This window comes from Strix aluco, chromosome 7 (genome assembly GCF_031877795.1).
Source record: "Strix aluco isolate bStrAlu1 chromosome 7, bStrAlu1.hap1, whole genome shotgun sequence".
In the NCBI taxonomy this organism is placed as follows: Eukaryota; Metazoa; Chordata; class Aves; order Strigiformes; family Strigidae; genus Strix; species Strix aluco.
The window spans coordinates 39,148,700-39,169,417 of NC_133937.1; the positions used below are offsets into that span (position 1 = coordinate 39,148,700).

Genomic DNA, 20,718 nt, shown 5'->3' on the forward strand with positions numbered 1-20,718 from the left:
CTGAGCAGTTGTTACTGCGCGTGGGTGGGCTGTGTCTGGGCGATGTTACACTTCATTTTGGCTCATCTCTTGGGGGATACCTTCTCTCCATTTATGTCTTCAGTAACATGTTTACTGTTAGCATTTAAAAAAAAAATAAATCTGGTTTTCATTTTCCTTTTACAATGTTTCTGCATAACAAATGGAACAAATTTATTGCGTATTCTCGCTGAGTTAACCTCAGTTCCTGGTAACCCACGAGGACCAGCCAGGAGCCAACTTAGTCTGTGCAGACTCTGTTTCAGCAATACTTCTGCTCGCCTTGAAATAAAAAGTTTACTGATATTGTGAAATAATGCATGGTATTGTGAAGATATAGAGTACATTATTGCATGGTATTAAGACACTAACAGGGATAGATATCTGGGTTAATGTTGTGGCATTCTGTGCTGCTTCCTTCCGAGGCTTAGGCTATGTACTCTTGAGAGTGTCTCTGATGCTGACCTGGTGGGGGTGGCTTGTGCAGCAGCTTTCTTATATTTTTGACTGAGGCATAAAGTGATCATTCCTGGTAACAAAATGATATTTCTGTCATTCATGTCTGTTAGAGGGACAAGGACAGCTTGGACAGATAAGAAATGGCCATTAAAAGAAGAGGTAAGAGCTGCTGTCAAAATTCTTTTTCATGATTATGTACAGAATTTGCCACGTGACTGAAGAAATCTCATTGGCAAATGTAGGTTTTGGAGAAGAGGAGCTACAGAAAGATGCTGCTCCTTACAGTAAACACAGGAGGCATGAAGAGAGAAAAATCCTTCCTTAGATGCACCAATATGTTTGCTGCCATCAGTAAAAGTGACTGGGACGTCCTTCATATTGTCTCAAAAATATTTTTAAAAAATTTGCAATAATTAGGGGAGCTTATGACGACTTGCTAATAGTCCCCATCTTCCAGCGTTTGTGCCATCATTTCACTTCTGAAGGCTTTGGGCTGGGATGTGGTTCTTCTCTTCGGTTCCCCTCCCTCACCCAGCTGTGGTTTACCTACTGGGAAGCTGCTAAACCAGTCCTAGCTCTGAGGCCTTGGCTTCCTGAGGGCCCTGAATTTTAGGTTGAAGGATGAGAACAGTCAGAGGTCTTTAAAACTAGACCCTTTGGGTTTCTGTCCTCCTGAAACAGATCTCCCTGGGAGCTGTGGTTGCAGTAGGGGCACTTTACACTCCACATGGAGATGTAAGAGAGGAATATGCATGACCCAGGAGACTGTGTGTTGATTTTTTTCCACATCCCTGGAGTGTGGACGGCATTCTTGGTGTGGCCCATCAGTCTCTTGAGCGATTCACATCTTTTGTTGCTGGTTTGTGGACCTGCCTGCCAGGTCCCGTCACCATGTCTGTCCCTTCTGTAGCTTCAACCTCAGAGCAAGAGGGAGAGAAGAGCACACGAGCAGAAAAGGCCTTTCTAAGCTGATTGATTTCTAGCTCTATGGTGTTTACAGTTGAATTCATCTGTGTAGGGCTATCCAACCACCAGTATTGGAGGGAAAGGTTCATCTGAAAGACAGGCACTGTTATTTGAGCCTTTTAAAGGCAATCAAGTCGAAGAGGGTGTTTTCTTCATGGAAAAATAGTCTGTGCCAAAAGCTGGGCATAACTCTCCATTATTTAAGGAGTGGAAGGGACTGGGGCAGCAGAAGAGCCCATAGAGAGTCAAGTCTACCCCTTGACTTTAACATGTGGACTTCACTCTGAAAAAAACGTGTGTAATACATGCATTGGAAGTTATGGGACTCTGGAGGTGGCAGGAGTCACTGTACTGGTCATCATCCTCAGCCTTGAACAGCTCCTGGACATCTCAGAAAATATATCGGTGTTCATTATGTGTTTTCAGCTTGGAGTTGTAGAACTCCTCCCTCATCGTGTTTTTGTAAAATAGTGAGAGTCCATATGAAATCCTGTATTTTTAAAAGGAGATTCATCTGTTTTTATTTCACTCTCCCACCAGTAGTTTTTGTTTTGCAACTGGATTTCGGGTTGTTTATCCAACCTTCAAACATGAACATCTGACGTGCTCCTGGAGCCAGTAGTAATAATGACTTAAGGAAGAACGAAGTTCACCATTTCTTTTTGGATAATTGTAGGGAAGAATAGCTGAAATAAGCAAAAACTGATACAAGTATGAGTTTTCATCTCGCACATTAGGCAAACAGTGGTTCTAAGTTTCTACAGGAAGGTCTTAGGATAGCAGTGTCCAAGCCCCTGTAGGATGTATCCAGTATATTCAAATGAAGGAAATTTTGTATAAATGAAAACATGAAATGCTCTCTGAGGGCGGTAACTTTTATTTATCCCCTCAGTGTTACAGAAAACAAACTTGGAACCAATTTCTGCTCTTTAAAGCATCACTCTGAGTCTCTGGAGGATGCTGGCCTCCTTCCTGTGCATGTACAGGTCTCCAAGGAAGAGTCCTCTCCAGTCAGCTCAATCTGTGAAGTTGGACCTTTCTTCTGCGCTAAGGCAGAGAAACAGTTTATTCTCATCACGTTTGTTCTTAAACAGAAGAAAAGGCTATAGGTTAACTTGGCATCAAAGCACATTTATAATGAAAATTGGCACTCCTAAGAGGAGGAGGTTACATCTCCTGTACTGCAACATTAAATGACAGAATAGTTCCTTGAATCTTACAGATTGATCGTGGAATGGTTAAGGCAAGGCAGTGCTAGAATGAAGATGATGAAGGTGATATTTAAATGTTTCCTGCTGTTGAGGTATGTGATTGTGAGAATCCCATTGTGATAAAACTTAATGCCTCAGAAACAGGAGATTGTTTGTACTTATCTGGAAGTTGCCTTTCTCTCAAGCTGATAAAATTCTGAGGAGAATAAAAATAGAAATTGCCATCCACTGAGTTGTGTCATCTCATTCGGAACAGGTTTTCTAGGCACTCTAGTTGATGGAAAAATATTTTCTTTAAATAATATTTAATGCAATCTATCATGTTCGTGAAGTAGAGTTGCATTATATGGGCTGTGGAAGAGGAAACTGAAGGAAATAACTTGTTAACTCTTACCGGTGATCTGGTGGTGTGGATGCTGCTCCCACGCTGCAGACGAGTGTCCACTGCAGCAGACCTGACCTGGCAGCGCCGGTCTCCAGGATGGGAGAGGGATTAATATTCTGTTTGCATTACACTGGAAAAAACTATTCCGAAATCTGTGCAAATGGCTCACGATTTACTTGAGCACCAGACGGAGATGACCGCAGGACCTGCAAGCAGAGCCTGCGTTTCCCTGGCTCCGCAGAGGAGCTGCTCTGCTCGGCGCAGTCGGTCTTTCTGGTCTGTTTATCTTCCCTTTTGCCCACAGGGAGCCATTATGTGAAGGAGATTTTTGGACAGGAAAAGTTACAAACTAAACAGAGACGACAGACAAAGGCTGAAGTAAATGAGCTAACAGTGTTCTTGTTTTGTCGATTTGAATGAAGGCTCTTCTGGTTATATGAATGTCTTCTTCCAGCAAAAATTGTTAATAGGTTTCTGCCTGTCCTCAGTTACTTATTCATGCCCCTGAGCTGCCACTCACTGAAGATGTATAATGTTATTATTTGTGGGCTGTAAATCAGATCAGGGAAATGTTTCCTTCTGCAGGGCTCTTTTATTTATTTATATTTTATCTATTTCTTTTAACCCAGATAGTTTCTCAGGCTGGCTTACAGCAAACAGTTATGCCAAGAGACCAGGGATGGTGTGGTGTGGAGCGACTGAGGTTCTCCGCTACGGAGGGAGGAGAGAAGAGACAAAGGGGAAGAAAAAGGAACCTCTGATCTTGGACATTGTTTTTATTGCTGTTTGTATTCATGCACGTGCTGCACTCTTTGTTTTTGCAGTGCTGTGAGCTGTGCTTCCTTTCAGCGTAATGTTGAAAAGAAGGTCCCCCATGGTTATATGGTGTTTTAGATGGCTACGTCGCAACTGGTGGTCGTGTCTTAAAGATGCCACACAAAGAGAAAAGTAGAAAGATTGAACAGGAAGAATAATAAACTGATTATTACTAAATCAATATGAAATGCAACACGGAGAGCCATGTTTCTGTAAAAGCACGGATGGCTGATGGAGCTGCCCTTTCCTCGGGCTGTGGCAGTAGGTGCTGTAGCCAGGACTGCCCTTAGGGTAGAGGGAACTGTCATTGCCCAATAACCTGAGATTCTGACTTAAATTCGTTGCTTCCCCTGGATATCCCTGTTTGAGAGCACACTCTTGTACCACTTAGCTTGTCAGGTTTGCACTTCCTGTGACACTTCTCTGATTGTCCCAGGGGGAAATTGCCTTGCTCTCGGTAATCCTTTCAGAATGAGCGTGTTATCAAACCCTAACGTTATTTCCGGATGTTGCAAAATAAGGTTGTTTTCAAGACCTATATTGCCACATATTGATGCAGAGCTTAGTCATCAAGTTTTGCTTCTGGTAATTTGTTAAATAACTGTTTAAAACTCTTCAATAACAAATACATCTGGACTATTTAAAAAAGGAAAAAAAAAAATCTCCTATGTCCTTATAGAGATAATATTTCATATTATCTTCTTCAGAATTACAGTTTCTCCTCTGACACAGAGGGTAAATCCAGAGCTTCCAAAGCAGAACCCTAAAATGTTTGCTGCAAACACACATCCCTTGTTAACTAGTATTTACATAAAACATGCTGACACCACTTTGGGGAGATTGAGTAGGATGCTTTCTCAGCTGCTGAAATTTGCACACGAGATGGAAGATGTTTTGATTAAAAAAAAAAAAAAAAAGGGTTAGCTGAATATTTTTTTCCATTTATTCCCATGTGTCAAAATCAAAGCAGCGTTTCTCCAGGCGTTTTGCCCATTTTTCTTTTTTTGTTCCTCTTGTTCAGTTGTTTGGATTTTTTCCCTCAAGGTTGTGATTTGGGGTTTTTTTTTCCTCTTAATGGAGGAATTCAATCACTTAATGAGATAAATACATGTAAAAATGCCTTTTAGACAAAAATGAACATAATGTTACTAGTTTTAGTTTCCTGCTTATTTTTAGTAATATTTGTAAATTCATTCTTTTATTTATTGGTATAGGCAATGGTGAACTAGGGGCAGACAGTAGGAGACCTGTGAGACTTCACCAAGAACGTCCTCCTGCTGTGAGAACACTAATGAAAAAGATTACAGTTATAATGCCTATTTTACTTCTACACATTCTTTTACCTTGTGAGTTTTCTAATATGAAGCCCTTTCTGTGACAACATTTTAGTATGTGGTTGCTTAGTTTATTTTTGAGCTGTATTTCAAAAGCCTCCTGTCAAGGAGGAGAACTCCAACTTTCTTAATCAGTGTTGAAATGACTTCTTAAAAGCATAAAATAGAATCTTATCTTTTTTTTCCCTGCAGTGAGGAAAAACATTCCCTTTCTCATTTCTTTGTTTTTATTTGCTCGTGCTTCTGGCCACTCAGAAACTAGAGCAAAATCTTTTTTTAGAAACTAGAGCAGAATTTTCATAATAAACCTGATCTCGTGCAGATTCAGAGCCTCCTTCGGGGGGAGGGATGCTGGAATTAGGAAGGGTTATAAGCAATGTAATTTCAAGGATCCATATTCTAAAAAGTCTCCATGGATTTGCCACTACTGCCTGGATTAGGAAGCCCTTTAATTTGCTTTTAATTAAAATGATTTTCATTTATTCTGTGCCTTCTTCAAAGGTCCCAAGGCACCTTACAAACTTGTGATTATATATATGAAATGCAAAATCCATATTCATGTGATGATGAGGTTTCACGTTGAAGTATGAAAGAGTTTTACCCTCCTTTTTTCTATTAGCATTTTTAGAACCTCAATTCCCCATTACAGTGGAACTTTTAAAGCACTGTACATGTTTGATCTCAATGAGATTGCAGTCCAAAGTGTAAACATTGACCTTCCATAAATATCTTATCTGAATAATATATTTGAGTAGCCAAGGCTTTATTTTTGCAACCTCATTAAGCTGGAGGAAGAAATCATGTAAATACCTTTATTTTGTAACAAAAGGAAATGCACCTATTGCAGAAAATTCCAAAACAAAATGCTATAAAAATGGTGTATTAAAATGGAAACTGTTACATAGCTCATATGTGTAGTTAGTTTATGCTAATTTTCTTTTAAATAGCTGGTCTTAATACAATGTAAATATTCAGAAATGAAGAAAAGCCTTTCCTAAAGATGACTGTACTGCACTATATTTTACTTGTGTACTTGACAAGAATTACTAAGGGGAGACCTTCTCTCCATGTTCCAGTATTTAAAGGGTGGCTACAAAGCAGATGGAGACTCCCTTTTTACAAGGCGTCCCATGGAAAAGATGAGGGGTAGTGGGTACAGACATTCTGACCGGATACGAGGAAAATTTTTCACAATGAGAACAATCAGCCACTGGAATAATCCCCCCAGGGAAGTGGTGGGTTCCCCAACATTGGACACTTCTTAAGATTAAGCTGGACAGGGTGCTGAGCCAGCTTATCTAGGCCGTGCTTTTGCCAAGAAAGGCTGGGCCAGATGCTCCTTGAGGGCCCTTCCAACCTGCTATTCTATGATACTAAAGAATAGAAGAAATAGGGTCATCAGCTGGGAAATACCCATATTTTAAATTACTTCTGTGGTGGTTTCGTTCTTTTTGGTTATTTGCTGTGGAATTAAACTTGATGATCAGCACAGAAACCTGAAGAAGTCCAAGGAGTCGTATGGATAGCGAAGTCTTGGGTAGGAATTTGATGGCCCAGGTAAGATGATGGAGCTGGTGTTGGGAGAGAGGAGCAGCAGAGAGCAGGAGGCTGGCAGGAGCAGGGATGCACAAATGCTGAATTTTTCCAGAGACTGGAAAAGTTGCTTTTATGTTGGTTCTTTTGGTTTTGGAAGAAGCATAAGCTATAGTGGCAGAGATGCTAACATTTATTTTTTTTTTTCATGCTCATTAGTTTAGACAGCTCTGCATTAGCGTTGGGACATTTTGTAACGACCCACAGTCTGCTGGAGGCAGAAGTTCTCTGTGTGCTTTTGCACGCCGTAGGCAGTTGTACAAATTTGGTAACTGTACCATGAGTTTTTAATATGTGGTAATTAAAATGGAGAGACAGAATAAAGTCCTTAAAACAATTTAGACATACTTATTTCATAATAAACTTGTATCTTGAAAAAAATGGGTCTTCTACTGTCAAGGAAAACCTGATACTTTTGCTTGTTTATAGAGAGCCAGAAATTTCACTGTTCAAGTTTGGGTAAGCAAAATGCCATTTTTGACATTACACTGTTGTTTGAAGATATTACACTAGAATTGTGAGCAGCATATTTTCTTATAATACCGTTTTTGTTTTCGAAATGAATACAGCAGTGTTCGTTTCTACGGAGGAGTTATTCATGAGGAGTTCACAGAACTTGCTGAGGATCTGGGAGGAGGGGAGATGGCTGTGCTCAGAAATTTGACCAAGGATGGGATTTTCAGGGGGTTAATTATGGAAAGGTTGGGATCTTTGCGTGGATATGTAATATACAATTTTAAAAAAAATGATGCGTTTCAATTCCGTAGCTGTTGGCAGTCATCTGCCAAAGCTATCCAGGTAGGGTAGAGGTGGTGCTGGTGGAGGCTGTGGTTGAGTAGCAAGAACTGAGTGTTCCCAGTGAACAGACAACTTCTACTTGCAGGATTTCTTTTCCTAAACGTGAATTTTTGAGTTTACTGAATTCAGTTTGAGGCTTATTGGTTTTTTTTCATTTGTTTTTCTTCCACCATTATGTCCCAAACCTGTTCCCCATCTCTTGCTCTACAGTCAAAACCATAAAGTCTCAATATTATTTTCTGGTAGAACCGATAAATAAAAGTGACTGAACACGTGAAGGCTGGTATTTGGCGAAGCATTAGTGAAACACATTGTGAGGTAAAGTGTCTCCTCAGGGCAGATATGCCGCCTTCTCCCTGCTGTGTCCTCTTCTGGCCTCTGTGGTTTACAGTGGCAGCAGATTTCTGGTGGTTGAGTCTTTCTTCAGACCTGGAGTGGCTTGTTTCCAGTAAGAAGTTGCTTGCAAACTTTGGCCTGAGAATCATGAATTTCTGCTTTCTGGAAACACGTTAGGCAGTAGGAAAACTGTATTTTAAAAATACAGTTGCATGGTAAAGCTGAAAAGGCCTTTCATTTATTTTTTTCTTGGTTTTAATTGACTCTTACCTTGAATAAGATGTTTGACTGAATTAGAAAGATGGTTATAACCATCTTATGAAACAACTGTGTTCTGTTACTCTGTAAATAGGTATCAGAAATGACTGGTTTGGGATTGTGTTCATTTGAGACCAAGAAACATGCTGCTGCAGGGTCATTTCTTGTGAAATTGGAGGCCATTAGGACAATGGACTTTGCAGCAGCTCTCTGCATACAGCTTTATGAAGGGCCAGTTTATGCATTTGTGATGAAAACCGTAGCAGTTGTGTACTTTAAATGACTTTGTGAGCCATCTGTGTTGCATCTACTGTGCTCCGTTGTTTCATTTAGGCACAGATGTTAGAAAAATGACTGAATGGAGTTATGTAAAACTCCAGTGCAAATGGTTATTCTCTTTGAAATGAGGACGGTGTCATCTTATTTTGACTCTGGGGAGGTCAGATGAAATGGGCTTCCTAGAGGAACATCAAATACCGCAATTTGCAGCTGAGTGTGACCCCACATGCTTTGTGAGAGCTCACTGCTCTCCATCCCTTTAGTAGTACTACCACCATGTGGCATCGGTGTGAATTATGATCCCCAGAGAAATGGCATTTACGCTGCGTTTCGCTGCCCGTGGGAGGGTGTCGGCATCCAATAAAGGACCATCATGTTGGAAATCCAGTTGAAGAGATGTATCCTGCTGTCCTGATGTGCTACTTCAGGACGAAAGGGTGTAGAGAAGTGCCTGTAAATTCTACAGGTTTAATGAACAGCCTTAAAGGCTTCCCACAAAGCAGCATTCACTGCTCTTCAGGCAGTGCCATTGTATTTTGAAGGCGAGGGCAAGGTATGCAGAGGTAACCCCTGTAACTGCTGAGGGTTTTGGCCGGCTCTGGTCTGGTGCAACTTCACCTCTTTGTTCAGGATTTCTGATCAGGTGTTCATCTGTGAGTTTATCTAAAGCTGGATATGCAGCGAATGCTGCAAAGTTGTTGTCATCTCATACGTGCATGAAAGGAAGTTCCTTAATGAGTGCAGGGTAAAAGTCATTTTCATAATTACTGTTCTAAAATAAATTTAGGAAATACTCATAACTCTGACAGTCTCTGGAAAACCTAATCTAAGGCCCAGCTTTCCACAGAAGATTGGACCAGGTCTCCACAGCTCCTTGCCAACTTCAGCTTTCCTACCATCAATTTTAAAATCACTTGGCATGTTTCTTTCAGGATTTGCAGCCTCTTCAGTAGATGCAATTAATTAATTTCAGGTGGAGAAGAGTGCTTAAAAGAAGCCTTGGGGAGGCACATTTAAACTCGTGTCAAGCATATGTCTTTTTTTGGGAGGGGTGGCAGTGGTGTGGAGCCCTTTTAATGCATGCATTAATGCAAGTGAGTAACCAGCATGTTGGAAATAAATGCGGTCGCACACCCCTCAGTGAACATCTGAGTTGAGCTGTTTGTATTTCTGCTGCATTGAGGTGTAGTGACGTTTGGGATTTTGCCTCTTGAGTGCTTGTGGCAAATGGGAAAAACATCAGCCATTGAAGTCTGCTGAAATAACTTCAGGTTTTAAAGTGTTTTATATTCATCAAGAAGCAATTTTTGTTGTGGGTTGTTTTTTTTTAAGGTGTGGTACAAGAGTTGGATGTTAGTTAACATTGTCCTGATTTTGCATTCTGTATACATCTAAAACATCCTAACAAACATCCTTTGCACATCAAAAACATAGAAGGCATGCAAAGCCTGACCTCTGAACACAGTGGATTTTTCCTGTTTACATTGGCCAAGACGCTTTAAAAAAATTATTTATTTTGTCATGAAGACAACTACCAAATAAGTTCACATCTGTGGAAGCTTGTCTAAGGTAGTGAAACTTGGCATGTTCTGTGTGTTCTTGTCCTTCCAGGAGATCACTCAGGACTTCTGTGTGGTACCATAGTCTTGTCATTGGAGACACATGGGATCAAAATGAAGTGACTGCTACTGCGCTTTACCAGGGAGCAAACTCTGAAGTCAGGTTTGCCCAGCAGCTGTTCCTTATTTAATCTGAACAAACATGAGAGCAAAGGTCTTTATACATCATTTTCCACTGGAGACTGTTCAGCCATGTGTTCATATGCAACATCTCTGCCAGTGACCTGGGTGAGGGGATGAAGTGCGTGCTCAGCGGGTTGGCAGATGGCCCCGGTTTGGGAGGAGGGGTTGCTGTGCTGGAGGGCGGGGCTGCTCTGCAGAGGGACATCAAAAAGCCTCCTGGCCTTGGGCAAAGCCAAGTGCAAGGGCATGAGGATGTGAAGCCCAGAGGAGAGGCCTTGCAGGGTGGGGACTGAACTGAAGTATCCTTGGAGGAAGGGGATGGAGAAGGCTGAGCCAAGCTCTACGCCGAGGTGCAGAGCGCAAGGGGAGGAGGCACTGGGCACAAGCAACTGGTTCTATGGGGGGAAAAAACAAAAATTCTTCATGAAGGTGGTGTGCAGCCCTGGAGCAGGAGCACAGGGGGGCTGCAGCATCCCTTCCTCGGAGCCCCCCCAGCATGAGCACACATCCCAGCAGCCTGGAGCTCAGCTCTGCTGTCAGCAGGAGGTTGGGCAGATTGACCCTAAAGGTCCTTCTTGGCTTAAGTTATTCTATCTCCTTCAGCATTGATGCCCACCTGAAATCGTTGCCATAAGCTGTAAGTGCTGTTAAGTGACTGGCTACTGTTAACTGGGAAGTAAGAAAAAATTACTTACGAAAGGGAGTTCACATCTGTGTGCATCTCCAGCTACACTCGGGTATATACAGCAGGATTCCAAAACGCTGGAGATCCTCACACTTCTTATCATCAATCTGCTTAATTTTTATTATTATTAATCATTATTATTAATATTATTATTAATACTTATGATTAGTCTAAGAAAAATGTTTAACATTTCTGTTCAGAGGCTGTATTGACAGGATAGCGTAGCTTATCACAGCGGGTGTTTGTGCTGTTCTGAGGGACTGCACTGCTTTAAAACATCCTCTGGTTACAGTTGTTAATTGAATTATATTATAAATAAATTTTCATGAAGTAGGTGTACTGTTATGCTTTTATTTTGAGCCGTGCTGTTAGCTGGTATAATACTAGAAATCGGAAACAATTCTGTTGATTCAGAGGAGAGTAAAATTTGACATTTATGTAATGCTTAAATTATTAATGCTTCTAACAGACTACAGGGCAAAGTGAGAGCTCAGCTTAAATGTGGAGAGGGTTGTAATGTAAGTCTGGTGTACTTAGTGAACTCAAAGCAGCGTTACAGACCGTAGTTAACGGTTTTAAAGAAACTGAGAGGTGAACCCATGTTTCAGGGTTTAAACTCCCAACAGGGGAGGCTTAGACTGGACATTAGGAAAAAAATTTTCTCAGAAAGAGTGGTCGGACAGTGGAATAGGCTGCCCAGGGAGGGGGTGGAGTCACCATCCCTGGATGTGTTTCAGGGTCATTTAGATGAGATGTTGGGGGATGTGGTGTAGGGGAGAACTTTGTACAGTAGGGCTGATGGTTGGACTCGATGATCCCAAGGGTCTTTTCCAACCTGAATGATTCTGTGATTCAGTCATCAGAAGGTACCATGTTTCAATACTGGTCACTCACCACCACCCATCCTCTGCAAAGAGCTTATCTTTTTGCACCATCCCCGTATTTATATCAAAAATAGTGCTGTTTCTAGCCCATTAAACCAGGACGAGTAACACCAGACACAGTTTGTAAAGGAAGTAAAATATATATTTATATAGCCTTGTGTGGTAGCTGTGATACATGTATGTATGCATATATATCATAGCTATACATATATGTATTATAGCTATACATATATGAAAGGTAATACACAGTTCTACTCTGTTTTGAATTTTTAGTGTTGAAAAATAAGTCAGTTTTTATCAAGTTGGTACAGTTACGTCTTACAATACGTCTACTTTTGTGTTTTTCGTGATGCATTTTGCCTGTGTGGGTGAGCATGCACTAATTAAAAGTCATCAAGGGGTAAAAGTCTTGGATCTTTAATGAGTTTCTTCAGATCTTTTTGATGAAGAAGGGAAGGGTTCCCCTCCAAAGGAGTAAGCTCTGCAGGTATCAAAAGTGTCAACAGAAAATGTGTTTAGATTTAGATCTTCATAGAAGGAAAAGGTTGAGAAGCTGCACAGAAAGGTATGCAGATTAGTTTTGAATTGTATTCTGCTGGGGGAATCATGCTGTTCTAGAAAGGCTGATAATGAATGAATCACTAGAAGATCTCCTGTGGCCTCTTTTGGGCAATATTTAGAGAAGTACTTCGTTACCAGTGCTGGGAGGCAGAAGGACACAGTGGGCTACAGCCGTAGCTCTCAGCCACTACAGCCAGCTCCCGTGGGTGCAGTACGTGGTTCAACTGAGCGCCAAAACCTCTGCATTTTGGTCGAAAATCACTCTGCTCTAGAGAGCACGTGGCAGCAACCTGCCTGGGGGCCTCCTGGCTTCCACCCCTGCCTGTGCAGGTAACTTTGCAGATTGTTTGGGTTTCAGGCAGTGCCATGAGCCATCAGTGCCCCCTGGCGTAGTGGGTTAGTCCTCAAGGATGGGTAGAAAACCAGGGGGCTTTTCAGAGCCAGCAACATCTTCTCAAGATCTAGTGAGTTTAGAGACAACCCGTTGTGTGTATAGTCAACATTTTCCCCTATTTTACCAGTTTGCATTGGTCATGATTGAGTGGTGTGATAACCTTCCCCAAAATCTGATCAGGAAATGTGAACTTTGTCCAGACTGAATAATTTTAAACCTGCAGATTTCATCACCTCCCTCTTTATCCTTTTTCCAGATCCCTGAAGAATGGCATTTCTTTTATTTATATCGTCCAGGCGCCAGTGCAGCTCCTCATGAAACACTGTTGTGAAAACCAGTAAGTAGAGCAGGAAGAGTAAAGGGCAGAAAAAGTGATTCACCTGCTAGCAGGTCTTCAGCTGTGTCCTCTGGTTAAAATACAATGACGTCAAGAACCTCAGTTTTACATTTTCCAAAAATGATGTTTAGGAAGTGTCCTCCATCCCAATCTTATTCTTGGTGATCAGTGTTTGTGAAATAAGGAGAAAAAAAAACCCAGTGTCTTGCCATTCCACCTCACTTCACATTTTTTTGTCAATACAGGTGAAGCAAAGGTTTTGCTTTATTACTGAAGAATCTAGTTGGCCATTGTTTCGAAAATACTCCCTGAGGGTTCATCTTTCACTGGCTCAAAAGCACGTTAAAGAAGGCATTGCCTTATCTCAGGAATGCATCTTGGAAAGTCATTTAGTGAGCAAATTGCCAGAATTGCAGTTGCATTGATCTGCTGTCGAGAAAAATGCTGGTAATGGACTGATCTTAATCATGATATCAAAATATTGGTTCTGTTCTATTAATTAACATGCTGTGAAATATATATATATATTTTTAGAGAAGCAACTTAGGCTGATCTGATTTGCTTTTTATTTTTAGTTAATGCCTTTAATTGGTTCCCTGAAAGAATCAGAGCTTTGTGCCTGTGTGTGTGAGAGGGAAAAACAATTTCTAGGGTGGCAATAAATGAAAATATTAAAGTGTTTTACATAAAAGAAATTTTGAGGTATATCTCGGGATTTTGTGTAGCTTTGTTGAAAGATTTTTCTCTTTCCTTCAACACTGCTGTTTTCCTAAGAGTTGCCCACCAGTGACAGCATGTGCTTCACTTTTAAATCAGTTGTTAGCAGGAAAACTCCTGCATTAGTCTGTCATGGTACATCTGCATTTTCTTTTGCTGACCTTGTCAGAGAAGGTGATGACTGAGCAGCCAGGAGATGCAGGAAGGTGATTGAGTTTGGCTTTTTCCATGAAGTTTTAAAGCTTCCTTGATGGTTTTGGTGACACCCGGAAAGCTGCTGTTCAGACACGGAGGAGGCTCATTTTATAGGATGTTTATGACTTAATTTGCTTTTCTCCCACACTTTCCTTTGTAGTTGATCTACTTGACCTGTGAACAAAAGGTCTCTTGGAAGCCAGTGTGTCTTGATTTTCTTATGTTGTTGGGTTTTGGTTTTGTTTTGAAGCACTTTTTTGCAGAATAGTATTGACCTAAGTGTAGTTAACATCAATTTTGTTGATAATTAGACTTGGCTCTCTGCTCTCCAGCAATTTTTTTTTTTTTTTTAAATCTTTACATAACTTACTGCTGTTAATACAGCCAAATAATTAAGACAGTGAAATAGGTGCAAAAATCAGTTGGAGCCTGGAAATGAGTTACAATCCCATTATTTTGTCTCATTTATTTTTCAGACTGTGGTTCTTCCGTGGCCTTTGAGGAAAGGTATGCAGTATATTTGAGTATGAAGGGAGAAGAATTGAGGATAGGATTTCTTTTCAGAAATGCTCCGGTGCTACTTCTGATAAGGCTAAGATATGTTTTATGAAAGAGCTAACTTGCATTAAATTGTACATTAATGACTTGAGCTGGAAAAGCAGATCATAAGCACAAAATATGCATGCCCCAGGGCAGGTTTTTGTAGCTAATGCCTGATGTGATAGGAAAGGAAGGGATATGTTTCAGACGCAGACTGCAGAGCTGCTTGTAAATGTAGCTTGGTTCCATTTCTCTCCATCACTGCAGTATGCTGCATATAGGGTGTATATATATTTTTTTTTTTTTTTTTTTTTTTTTTTTTTTTTGCTGTTTAAAAGTGTGTGAGATGGGGAGAAGCCCTCAGCACCCCGGCAGTGCCTCCTGTGGTCTCTGGGATAATCCTTACCAGTGCAGGAGCGAGCGGTTCTGCCAGGCATGCTGTGCTCGGAAGTATACCAGTAAATTATCCTGTTTTGGTTTGTTTTTTTTTTTCTTGGTGTAAAGCAGTTGACTTCAACCTAGCAAAATCGGAACTACCCGTTGTTTTGCAGCTGCTAGAAAGATTTCTTGGGGAAAAAAAAAAAATCAACTCTGGTCTTCCACCTAACGATGCTTCAAGTTCCACATGAGTCTTTCTGAGACTTCATTAACTCAAGTTTATCTGCTGCCTTTCTGAGTTTCCCACAATTAGTAATTGCTAATATCTAAGAAAAAGACCCTGTTTTTGTTACGTGAAATTTTTGTTACGTGAAACACAGAGTCCCACAGAGCACATGGGTGAACTCTTATCTTTGCTCTTCCCACCACCCTGCTCAAAATGAGTGTGTTACACCATCAGTTGGTGGGGCTTCCCAGAAAGCAATTTCCTTGCTTTGGGACATCTAATAGGCTTTAAATTAGCTTTTCCAGCTCACTGAGTGCAGCTCTTGGTTCTTTTAAATGCCTGTAAAGAGACAGTTCTCCGGAGCCTGCTGGACTCTCAGAATATAGTTAAAATTACCCTGACCTGGTGATAAAAATCTGGTTTACTTTTTCCTGCTCTCTCAAGCTTGTGCATCTTTTTCAAACATGAAATTTTTCTCCTTCTTCCTTCTCGTGAGATGTTTCCCAACATGTATGAAAAAATAAAGTAGTTGGAGATGGGATTTTTAATTTAATCTCTTGCAAATATGTTGCAGGAACCCCCTTCTGGGGGCAGGGAGCAGGGGCACCCGAGCGATGGGAGCAGCGTTAACTGGGTTTGAAGAAGTTGAGCCCCAGTTTCCCAAGCTGGGCTTTCCCAGGGCAGGGGGGAGGCAGCCGGCGTGGGAGCACGCTGACAGTGCGCTTGTAGGGAAAAGGGAAAATTGCAGAAAAAAAAATTTCCTGCAACTTCCCCTTTCCTCCTCCCCCAGCGTTTGTTGATGAGACTGAGGACTGTATATTGAATATTTTGTTTACCTGTACCACAAGCAGATTTTCTGTTATCTCCTAGGATAGAAATACGTGACCAGGTTCTCAGTAGCTGCTCTGTTGAAAAAAAGAAGGGACTTCACTTTGTTGTGGCTTCAACCAGTCATTGATCAGCCTGAGTGTTTCCTTTTCCAGTCACAAGAGGGAAATTTTGATGTTCTAATGTGGCCAGTGCCTCTCAGGTTATTCCACTGAATCCATGGGATGAGCACTTATCACATGCTAAAGCCATGAGCAAAACATTCAGCAATCAGGTTTTCCATCACCAGGGTGGGACTATACAAGCACACTGAATTTATTCTATAAAAAAGTTCATCCTTTTTTTGGCTGATACATTCTGAAAGACAAGTTTGACAGCCAGCAGCATTCAACTGATCTGAAAAAATGGATCCCCTGGGGCAGCGGTGTTTGCTCTTGCGCAGCTCTGCATCAGTTGGAAAGCAGGTAAATAAAAGGAAAATAAAAATTATCAGTTTGTATAATTCAATTTGATGAAGTGTACCTGTATTTCTAGATATGTGCCATCTTTGGGACCACAGAGGGGAAATACAGGAGATGTTGTGTGTCTCATATTTTGCCGTGCTGGGGTAAATCTGCCCAAATGCTGTGGAAGAGGAGGGCACGGCTGGGGGCGCAGGGAGGCAGCGAGGGACTGGAGGGACAGTGGAAACACGTCTTGCTGAAATACAACTCCACTAGTGCATTTAGATTGAAGGACTGAGAATGAATCAGGATTACTTTTAGTAGGCTTGGCCATTGATTGACCTGAAATAATCTCTTCAGGAATATTAAATTAAAAAAAAAAAAAAGAAACACAAATGAGGGGGAGGACTGTAGAACAGCAACCTATAAATTACTTAAGTGAAAAGAGTTGGAAATACAATTTGGAGGGTCTCCTTCCTTACTCTCTTGGGCCTATATTTTTTTTTTTATCCTAAAATGTACATGTGTGTGACTTGTCTCTATGAAGCTGGTACTATGGCTTGGGTTTAAAAATATGGGTGTATTATTTGTGCTTTAAGTGACTGTGGTCCAGAATGTACAAAGGAAAAAAAACAAGGTTGTGTTTTGTGGACCAGGAAAACAGAGAACTAGGAAGGTATTTTAAATATTCACTGCTTTGAAAGATTTGTTGTTTTAGAGAAATTCAGTTGTTACAGTGTGGTAGCCGATTACTCAAAATATAAGATGAAAATGCAAACCAACCAAACGAAAGAAGTAAAAATATTAGTACATGTGCATTTGTAAATTATACTGCTTTCGTACTGGAGATTTTGGTGATGCTATTTTAATCCTGCTTCATCAGAAAGGGTTATCAAAAGGAAGTAAGGTTGACTGGTTTAGTTTCATATCCTCTGAGGCTAAAAGTGTCATTTAAGTAATTTTAGGGTCTTTCTGTATCTGACAAACTAAAATTAAGGGTTTATGTTTCTGTAGCCTAAGGCAGTCTGGAAGTTTTATCGTTGTCGTATTAAAAAGTTACTGTTTAATTAGCTATATCATACTGGCAGTGTATTTTTATTACAGCAGATGTAACATACTATGATGCTCAGTACTTGTAAAATTGCACTTCTAGTGAAAACCTCAAATTCTTTTCCATATGAAAAGAAAATTCATCTTCTGAAATGGGCCTTGAGGTGTATGGTATCTGTATGCAGGTGCTTGGTTGTTCTGCAGGTAAGCGGAAGTCTGGAGGGGGGTGAATTTTGGAGTAACAAATTATTTGTGTAATATTCCCTGGTAAAAGCCTGTGAGCAGCCGCGCACCGTGCAATTGCCAAGGTTGGATTAGCAACTACAGCGTGTACCTACCCGCTATGACTGGGACCTCGGGACCCCTCAGTGTCCCCGGAATCCCTTGGGGAGGGACAGAGCCAATGATATCCAAGGCCAATGGTATCCTGGCTTGAATCAGCACTAGCGTGGCCAGCAGGGACAGGGAAGGGATCTTACCCCTGGACTCGGCACTGGTGAGGCTGCACCTCGATGACTGGGTTCAGTTTTGGGCCCCTCACTCCAAAAAGGCCATTGAATGGCTCGAGCATGTCCAGAGAAGGGCAACGGAGCTGGTGCAGGGTCTGGAGCACAGGTCTGATGGGGAGCGGCTGAGGGAACTGGGGGGGTTTAGTCTGGAGAAGAGGAGGCTGAGGGGAGACCTCATCGCCCTCTACAACTCCCTAACAGGAGGGTGCAGAGAGGGGGGATGAGTCTCTTGACCCAAGGAACAAGCACCAGGACAAGAGGGAATGGCCTCAAGTTGCGCCAGGGCAGGGTCAGACTGGCTCTTAGGAAGTATTTCTTTGCAGAAGGGGTTGTTGGGCGTTGGAATGGGCTGCCCAGGGCAGAGGGGGAGTCCCCATCCCTGGAGGGGTTGAAGAGTCGGGCTGACCCAGCACTGAGGGATCTGGTGGAGTTGAGAATGGTCAGTGTGAGGTTCATGGTTGGACTGGAGGATCTTCAAGGTCTTTTCCAACGGAGATGATTCTGTGATTCTGTGGAGCTGATCCCAGGAGCCTCGTGGTGCCTCATGCTCCTCCCGTGGCAAGAAACATGCTTTTTTTTCTCCCACCCTCGTGTTCTCCCCCCAAACACACTCCTGCTTGCGTTTTATCCTCAACGTGTAATGTGAAATAAGGGACTCAAACATCACGTAAGTGAATAACCGGATGTGGAGCCTGTCTGAAGCGCAGGGGAGTGTGTGTTTGTGCATCCTCCACGTGAGGCTGGGCTACCAGCAGGTTTCCAGTAAGCAGAAACAGATGGCTCGGGCAGACGCAGAGCTCTTGCCAGCTTCCTTTTTTCAGCACATGCCGTAATAAACACTGGGGCAGAAAAAAAAAAGAAGTTTTTATTAAGAGAAAAAAAAAATCTGCCCTTTCAGGGAACAACTAGTTTTAGAAAGGGAGGAGCTTTCCTACCCCGTTATTTCAGTGGATGCTGCTGGTGCTTGGCATGGAAGGGGCAGGACATGTGCCTGCCAGACAGTACCAGGTTGTAGGCTCTGCTCTTGCTGTTGTCTGCTGTTGGGTTTGTGAAAATAAAGCTTGCAGATTTGGAACTGAGTGTCCTGTACAAATGATGGATTTTTTTTTTTTTTTTTTTTTAGTTAACATACTTCCAAAATAGAAATAGAATTCTCTTTGATCTTAGATCCAGAATACAGTCTCAGTCCAAAAAGCTATTCCCATGGTAATAACCCACATTTGACCAACGGGTATTTTCCACCAAATAGTATTTTTGGATGAAATAGGCCAGCATCTCTAAATGCGATGGTCAAATCAACAACTTTGTTACGTGTTTCACTTCAAGGACATTCCAAAATGGGATCCTCTTCTGTATTTTCTACACATGGTGTCTTAGAGACAGCTGTCAAGGTCTGGTGGGAAAACACTCTGCCTTTTTTAATTCCTATCCTCAAAGAAAAACATTCCTTTATGAAAAAATCCAACTTACAGAGTAAGGAAGAGAAATAAATGACTTTAGAAATCCTTGCAAAATTATGTTTTTGTGAGCTATAACAAAATCTGCTGTAAATGCCCAGAGCAGCACTCAAAATTTGCTTGTGCTAAGTATTTCCCGAGAGTATGCTTCTATATTATTGCTATTATTATTGTACTATTAATCCCATACCGTTTTTCTTCTGTTCCTTAGTAAATACGTTCAGGAGCAGCAATTCCTTTTAATATCATGTCTTGAAAAGAATTGATGAGAATTTGAATGCTGCCTGGCTCTGGATGTTCGGTGCTTTGCCAGGGATTTAAGATACGTGTACATTTTATCAACGGTAATGCCATCAGGAATTCCAGTGACAATTTTAAAACACATTAAATAATAAAATATCAGTTTATTCTGCAGCAAACCTAACAGTAAGTGCATACTGTTGTTGACACGAGCTGTCACTGGAAAGCAAATATTCTTTAAGTTGTTTATTTGTAGGCAGCAGAAGTGATGACAGCAACCTATAGGAAAATCAATAGCTGGATTTTCCATCAGGCCAAACTACTCCTGAATGAAACCGCTTCAAATTAGCATGTCTGCACGCTTCTTTGTTAATGAATATTGTTGAAATCCGAGCAGAAGAAAAAGGGGGTTCTGTATTAATTGTGGATGGGACAAATGGCAAGCGTAGGAGTGAGGGCTGCTGGTGGCTGGGTTGGGGAGCATCAGTGTTTCCTACCCCAGCGTGTTGCGGTTGTGGGTGTCCAGGAGGTCAGCCCCTGCTTGTGCTTTGGGGAAGATTGATCATCTCTTGAGTTAATTCTCATCATATTTTCCCGGTTACCATACATCTGCCAGTTGTTTTTCCTTCTGAGTGATACTTTCAACCTTACTTTATTGCTTGAAATTTGCTACTTGAAATTATCTGACGATTAAATGCTACATTGCTATTTTTTGCTTGAAATCCAGCCCCTGACAACCTCTTTCTTGTCTCCTTCCAAAAAAACCTAAAAAAAAGTAAGTTGAGGACTTAGGAGGACTTCATTCATGAATAAGCAATGGCAAATTGTAGCCTTTTGGCCCTGTCTGCTAAAGCTGCTGTGGGGAGTTCTTGTACAGGCTGTGATTTTTTTTTTTATTTTTTTTTTTTTATTATCCCCCCCCCAATTTGACTTGAAAACTGACTTTAAGCCTTTGATGCAATATGGTATTCATACCTGGTAAGGTCCCAGAGGAGCCACCAGCCTTCCTGCTGGTACCAGAGTTGCCCTGTTTTCTGTGCTGGACTTTTTCTTTAGTGGATTTTCCTGATTTTTGCTTC

The 20,718-nt window shown here is 41.4% G+C and overlaps 1 protein-coding gene across 6 annotated transcripts in view; it reads left to right on the top strand.

Moving 5' to 3' along the window:
• The window catches only part of PTPRE (protein tyrosine phosphatase receptor type E), a 113,756-nt gene that overhangs the window by 16,876 nt on the left and 76,162 nt on the right, over nucleotides 1-20,718 (top strand). For 2 of the 6 annotated variants that reach the window (XM_074831527.1, XM_074831529.1), the window contains exon 2: nucleotides 10,065-10,175. The exons of 3 other annotated variants lie outside the window; for them this stretch is intronic. In XM_074831527.1, the coding sequence (XP_074687628.1) occupies nucleotides 10,065-10,175 (111 nt within the window). Of the gene's footprint in view, nucleotides 1-621; nucleotides 637-10,064; nucleotides 10,176-20,718 lie in introns of those variants that run through there. One more of the 6 variants, XM_074831532.1, reaches the window with a different exon arrangement.